The sequence below is a fragment of the Myxocyprinus asiaticus genome, chromosome 1 (genome assembly GCF_019703515.2).
Source record: "Myxocyprinus asiaticus isolate MX2 ecotype Aquarium Trade chromosome 1, UBuf_Myxa_2, whole genome shotgun sequence".
Taxonomy (NCBI): domain Eukaryota; kingdom Metazoa; phylum Chordata; class Actinopteri; order Cypriniformes; family Catostomidae; genus Myxocyprinus; species Myxocyprinus asiaticus.
In genome coordinates, this window is record NC_059344.1 from 32,198,094 (window position 1) to 32,204,884 (window position 6,791).

The 6,791-nt window shown below is 37.0% G+C and overlaps 1 protein-coding gene across 1 annotated transcript; it reads right to left on the reverse strand.

The window, feature by feature from the left end:
- Positions 1-4,092: 4,092 nt before the first annotated feature.
- On the reverse strand, positions 4,093-6,757 carry LOC127445323 (gamma-crystallin N-A-like). Its single transcript, XM_051705326.1, has 6 exons — positions 6,645-6,757; positions 6,105-6,153; positions 5,640-5,761; positions 4,866-5,001; positions 4,465-4,604; positions 4,093-4,338 (listed from the first exon to the last, which is right to left on the reverse strand). Exons 1-6 carry the CDS (start codon positions 6,686-6,688, stop codon positions 4,206-4,208), a joined length of 624 nt encoding a protein of 207 aa, XP_051561286.1. The 5' UTR covers positions 6,689-6,757; the 3' UTR covers positions 4,093-4,205.
- Positions 6,758-6,791: the final 34 nt, after the last annotated feature.

Here is a 6,791-nt window from a genome sequence, read left to right on the forward strand (position 1 = left end):
TCTTTATGTTGGGGTCAATGAGTTGGACAGACAATGGGTTGCTTTAATAAACTGATGCAGAAGAAAAAACTGTTTAGTGCTGTGAACTACATGTTGTGCACCCACAAAAATCTTCTTACATTTATGCACTTTTGAAGCACTCCGGTTACATTAGCACATCACTGAGCTTGAGATGCTCATAAGCGGTGTTGTGCCCTAGATTGGAGCATCTCTTATTACCAGTGTTGGGTGTAATGCATTACTAAGTAATTAATTACTGTAATTAAATTACTTTTTCATTGAAAAAATTAAAGTTCTGATGTAATTGTGTTAAATACTGTATAGACTATAGAACAATTCTATATAAAGCAATAGTGAATTTAAAATAGAAAGTTAACATCTAATGTTAAAATGTATAAATGTAAAAATGTTTTCTAATTTAATGCAGCCCTCTTAAATTCTTTGGACAGTTCATGAATAATTTATTTGATTTTATATGATTTATTAAAAGAACAGTTTCATGTCTATCCTTGTATTTTTCATCTGGTCGAGGTTGATAAAGGTTTTAGAAAGTAATTATTAATAAATAATGCAATTACTTTTCAGACAGAGTAATTAGTACAGTAATCTAATTACACTGTAGGAGGTGTAATTAGTAGTTAGTAATGAATTACTTTTTTTAAAGTAACTTACCCAACACTACTTATTACATTTTGTGTGTGTGTGTGTGTATGTGTGTGTTTACCAGTTTTCTTATTATAGGGCTTCCCTTAGCATCCAGAAATACGTCCACTTAGACGTTTAGACAATTGTTATATGATATGCCTTTTTTGCATCAGTGCTGTTGCATAATAAGAGAATGTGCATATAATTGTAAAACCGGTTAATGACAATTTTTTCTCAGACGGTAATCTAACCGTCAAAAACTCACACCGTGGCATCCCTACATTGAATATACTATTTTTATTTATCTGTGCATTAATCTGAACTGTTATTATGCATTGTGTAATGTGTTGTAATGAAACATTATGACCCCCCCATTATGATAATGCTATAATTTGGTCAGATGAGGGCGAGATGCGCCCAGAAACGCTACCCAGCTTGTATTGGATTTTAAAGATACTAAAGTATTACAAATAAATACAATAATGTACATTTGATAAAATGTGTTTATTCTTTATATTAACATATATATTAAAAATTACAAACAGAATGAAGATTTATTGTATTCATATATTATTTAATAAGAATAACAAGTAAGGCCTAAGTATTTTAAAAGTTCATATGCGACAGCCCCAGAGCCCCACTAACTCATTTTGTTCACTCACTTCTGAGATATAGTGCAGTCACTGCCATTCACTATATAGGAAATAGTGAATGAGTGAACAATTTTGGACACAAAGTGAGCCGTCCGAAAGATTTTTTACTTTACTTGTGTTTTACTTACCCCTTTGAACTGTTCATTGAAAAGAACCAACTCAGACAAACTGATTAATTCACGAATCAGACATTGGCAGCACAGGACAAACAACATGATTGCTGAAATATTTTTAGGGATGTTGTTTCTTGGGTCCCTGGTTTCTAATCTCCATCGTAAAGATTTACTGGGGCACAGTGGCATTCTGCAAATGTTGAGGGCCCCATCATGAGCCATGAGAAGGGGCCCCACCCACAAGTGGGAGGAGTAGTACCAAAGTCTTTCTAGGAAGTCAGTTCACTATCGGCCATCTATGGAACGCTCTCGGGAGGCTATTTCCAGTCATGCCAGTGCAGCTCCCATCTACTTGAATGGAGAAAGACCAAAATTTCAAAAACAGTGGGTCAAGATTACGATCAAAGGACATATTTCAAATCAGCAATAAAATCTGACAATACTGGAATCATAAATTGTGATTCTTTACCTCATATTACGCTAAAAAACAAAAAATTTCCAGCTCTAATAGCTAATGTGCATGCGCATTCTAGAGTTGATTGATAGGTGATGTCTGTATCTTAAAGGTGATTGGCTCTTTTAACAGTAAGGTGGTACTTCCTTTCTACATCCATTGACTGTTGGGCGCTCAGTGCTTCTTGGTTGAGTGTTCCATTTTCTCCCATTTGCTTCAGTAGAAGTGGCCAATCTCTGCTAAATAATCTCTGGTAGTACTGCTGGTGGAGACAGACAGTGATGTAATATTTGACTATTTATCCATCTATGCAGTAAGTTTCTCTTTGTTTTGTCAATGATCTGCTAAAATTCTGTTCAGGTTTCTAGATTGCTGTTATTGAGAAAGTGTAAATATGGTGCGCTACAGCAAGTCTAATGTGTCAGAGCTGGAGATTAACATTTTAAAACATTCAGTACAAATTTGACCGTGACATAAATGAGAGGGAAGCGTTTCTGCAATTCTAGAGTAGAGCTCTATTTTAAACACTCTCCTTCACATTACAGGAAAGCAGTTAAGACAGGTAGCAATATACGTTAGTGTTTGTGTGGAGAACAGGACAAAATGTGTTGTTGTTCACTAAAAAATATTGGCACCCTCCTTATCTCTTTGGCACATTCATGAGAGAAGTAGTGATTTGAGAAAGAAATGCTTTTTTGAATGAGATCTTTTCAATTAATCAATTGGTTCATGTCACAAAACTCACTGGACTCACTAGAAAAAAGAAACTCAAACTAGAATGACATGAGGGCGAGGAACTAATGACAAAATGTTCTGGTAAACAATTCTTTTTAAACATGAATTGTAGGTTGCTTTGTGTGTCTTTTGCTTCAAGAGTATAACCCTTTGTTTATATGTGGGATTGAACTCACTACTCATTCACAACTCTGTGCAGAGTAAGAGGAATGCTGTGTATGGGTGGTCAATTAGTTTACAATTTCAGCTGTGACCAACTGGCTTACTGCAAAGAAACATAGGACCCTTTCCATTCAACGATCCACGCCACCTCCAGAGCCAGACTGAGTGAGTTTGCTTGTGTGTGTGTGGTAGAGAAGGAAAGAGCTTTGTGATGGGCTTCCAGCCCTGAGCCCCCCAAAACACAGGATACGCATTCTTATTTTTCTGTTTAAATCATGGGCCTCAAATGTTAGAGGAAAACAGCTGGAACTGGCTATACTTTTCCATTGCTGACTATTCTTTTTGTGTCAGCATCATGATAAATTCAGCCAATTTTCTGTGTATTTTTTTTATTTATTTTTTTTGCAATTTATTGAAATTGGTTTAGGCAGTAAGCATCAGTAACAATAGTAGTACTAGTTTAAAAGTACTACAATATAATAACAGTATCAGGAACAGTAGCAGTTAATGCAATGTATTTGATAAACATTTATTTATAGCTCACTTAAACTTCATGCTTGCCTCAATCTTATTCCCCTATTTTCTTTTCTCTGACAGATGATTCAGAGCCAGTTGCATTCTTTCTATTCCTCCACTGTGTCTGAAGGTAAAAGAGACACAGATGGGATCTGGCCTGTACCTCCAGGCTGCTGTGGTGACCGTGAGAGAGATGTAGCACAATGTCATCAGCCCGACAGGGGCACAGCAACTGCTACTCCCACAGCCCACTGAAATACCTCACCGGCCTTTAAAGAGCACGACAGCATGTGTCTCTAGTCTAACACTGAGCTAAAGCCCGTGTGAATTCCTTGACGTATGCTCAAATATACACAGATGAGCTCCACAGCTGCTCTTTAAGGGATTTAGATCATAGAAGAGAGGGCAAAAGCGTGAGCTCACAGTTCCTATTAGCATCTCATGTTTACTGATGCATCCCATCAGGGCAGGAGTACAAAATTTGGTCTCACTGATATGCTTGTAATGAAACATTATATATTTATTATGGAAATCATCTTTTAGTCCATGTTTGAAATTAATCAGTACCTGGGAATCAGTCATTTATTTTGAATCTGTTTTCCTGCTTGAGAATGACTAAAGTTATCAAACTGATCCGGGAGCAGTGATAAGTGATTATCTCTAGATGGTAGGGGTTCTGACAAAAACTCAAATGCGTATAAAGTAGCTTTCACCACCAGAGGGCATCACAACACTCATTATTGCACTGTGGTGTTTGTCACACTGGGTAAACTGTAGGATTTCCTGTTAGATAATTTAAGCACAAACATCGATATTTGTCTTTTTCATTAGTTTATTACTAAAATTTCTGCAAGGTTTGTTTCATTTATAGCTTGCATGTTTTGTATAAAGAGCTGACAGATGTGTGTATGTTTCAGGAGATTTCATTTAGCTAAAGCGGACACAGCGAATTGAACCAACAGTGCTGTTTTGAGCACCCCAGTCAGAGAAGTTGTTGTAGTCCTTCTTCTCCAGAACAAAGTGCGCTCCTCTGTAGTTAGGCTCCTGGTACACCACCCAGCTGTGGTCTCAGAGAGAGATGGAAGGAGCAGTCAGTTACTTATGTAACAAATGTTTGCAGAAATATGAACAAAACATTTAATACAAAGTTTACAGAATACATTAACATTACTAAACTTGTACTCACGTTCCGCCCATTACTCTGATGGAGGATGCTCTGTTAAGGCTGTAACGGTTCATCAGATTGGGAATGTCATCATGGAGCTCTGTCTTCTTGCCAGAGAAACCGGCCCTCTCAAACAGCTGTGCACGGGGAGTGTTGTTGTCCTAGCCCACCAAACACACACACACACACACACACACACACACACCAACAAGAGGAGAGACATTTAGATTGGAGGTTCATAGGGACACATGATTTTCTCAAATATCAGGACATGCGATCATGCATGTCACTTGTATCTGTGGAAATTTCACCGATTGGTGTGGGGAAAAAAAAGCATGTGTTTGTCTTATGTTGGGAATGGTGCTTTTTATCTCTTTGGTACTATTAAATACAATATGTGATTATGTGTAAGTGTGTCTCACCTGTTTCACGGCACGAACAGAGGAGATGTGGTCACCTTGAGCACACCACTTTTCAGTGCAGTTGTATTCCCCCCTGTCAGACATGTCCCACAGGTACTGACGCCCTCTGAAGTTCTCATGTTCATATCCAACCCATCTACACATGAACACACATGCCACAATTGAAATTTAAAGCATTCTTGAGTGGGATTGAAGTTGCAGAATGAACACATGGAACAATAAATAATGGAGTAAATATACATACATACATATATATATATATACATATATATATCCCAGTGTTTGAATTAATCACAGTGTGAAGTGATTATTAATGTTAAATTTATCAATGGTTAAAGGTGCACTCAGTTAAATGTTCTTTTTATGTTAGCTGACACCTAGCGGCGTAGATGAAGCATCATGCAAAAACAGAAGTTCTCAGTTACCAGTGTCATGGTAACAATGATCTATTCACAGTCAGTCATGGTTAATTTATTCCACGAATGAAAGCGGCAATTAGTGGGGATTACTGAGGTAAAGTGGATAATATTCGACTAGTCATGTGATCTCAACATGGCAACGCTCATGAATGTGCGCCCAGCTCCATATGTAGAATAAACCAGCTTTTCCCCTCTAAGACTGATATGACTTTTCTTAATATCATGTGCATTTTATTTCTAACATTTTTTTTTTTTTTTTAATTGCTGTTCTACTATTACTATTTAAAAGTTTAACAATTAGCGAAAAAATGACTGAGTACACCTTTAAATAAGGTGTTCTGTGATGTGAACTCACGCTCCACTCTCCACCTGGACAGAATTGCATCTGTCAGGAAAGTTTTTCTCACTCAGCTTCTGACAGTCAGAGGTCAGGTCCAGTCGTCGACCGGCAAAGTTCCTCTGCTCAAAAAGGGCCACCTGACAAAACACACAAAGCAATATCTTGTAACTCTTGAGTATATATCAATTTTATGTTCCATTCAAAATTGTTATAAAGACAATGTGCTTGAAAAGAAAAACAAATATTTTGAGCATAAACTACACTATTCGCACTGAAGAAATAATGCCTTTTAAAGTCTTTTTTATTTACTTTAAAATAAGTCAACTGTGTGAGGAGCAATACTCAATTAAAAATGAATGAAAAATGTCTTAACCAATCAAGTAGCAAATTCAAAGTAAACAAAATTCCTTAAAACTGAAATGCAGTTAATTAGCACCAAACTCATTTCAGAAAGTATTACTGCTAAAAACAAGCTCTTACTCTCCCACTGGACCCGTAGAAGGCACGTTGGAGCACAGACCCCAGCTTTCTAGGGTGAATAGTAAACATACTCTTAGTACATTTTCACACAGAGAACACAGGAACATTGTTACAACCAACAATCAAGCAATGTCTAAAAAATATGGCATGAAAGATCAGTAAACTGGTTTTATGAACTGTTGGAGTGGATTTCTTTCTTTCTTTCCAAGAGTATGACCAAACATTTAAATTAAATGTTAATTTTATTTGTTCCATAACAGGGTAAATTAGAGTGAATATATGTGTTGAACAAATCAGTTTGCCAATTGAAACATAACAGTATGTTAGTTTTCACTCTGTTTCAGGAATCAGGGCTGTCATTATGAACATAATCTGAAATGCACATTCATTCCCTTCTCCAAACCTGATACTGGTCTGAGTTTTGAGACTTTTATATGACTGCAATGATTAATGCAGTCCTCTTAGGAGGTGCAGATTTGGTTGAAACTCCAACCAGAACATTTGGTGATGATTCTCTTTACAAATGCACTGCAAACATACCTGGTTTGTTGGGCTAGTCCGGGGACTTTAGTAAAGATGTTCATGTCAGCTCGTGGTGGCCACTAAGACAGTCCTTAAATACAGCATGTACATAGAAACAGGGAGTGCTAGAATGCTCATACTCTTTCTGCTGCTCTCTCTGTAGTG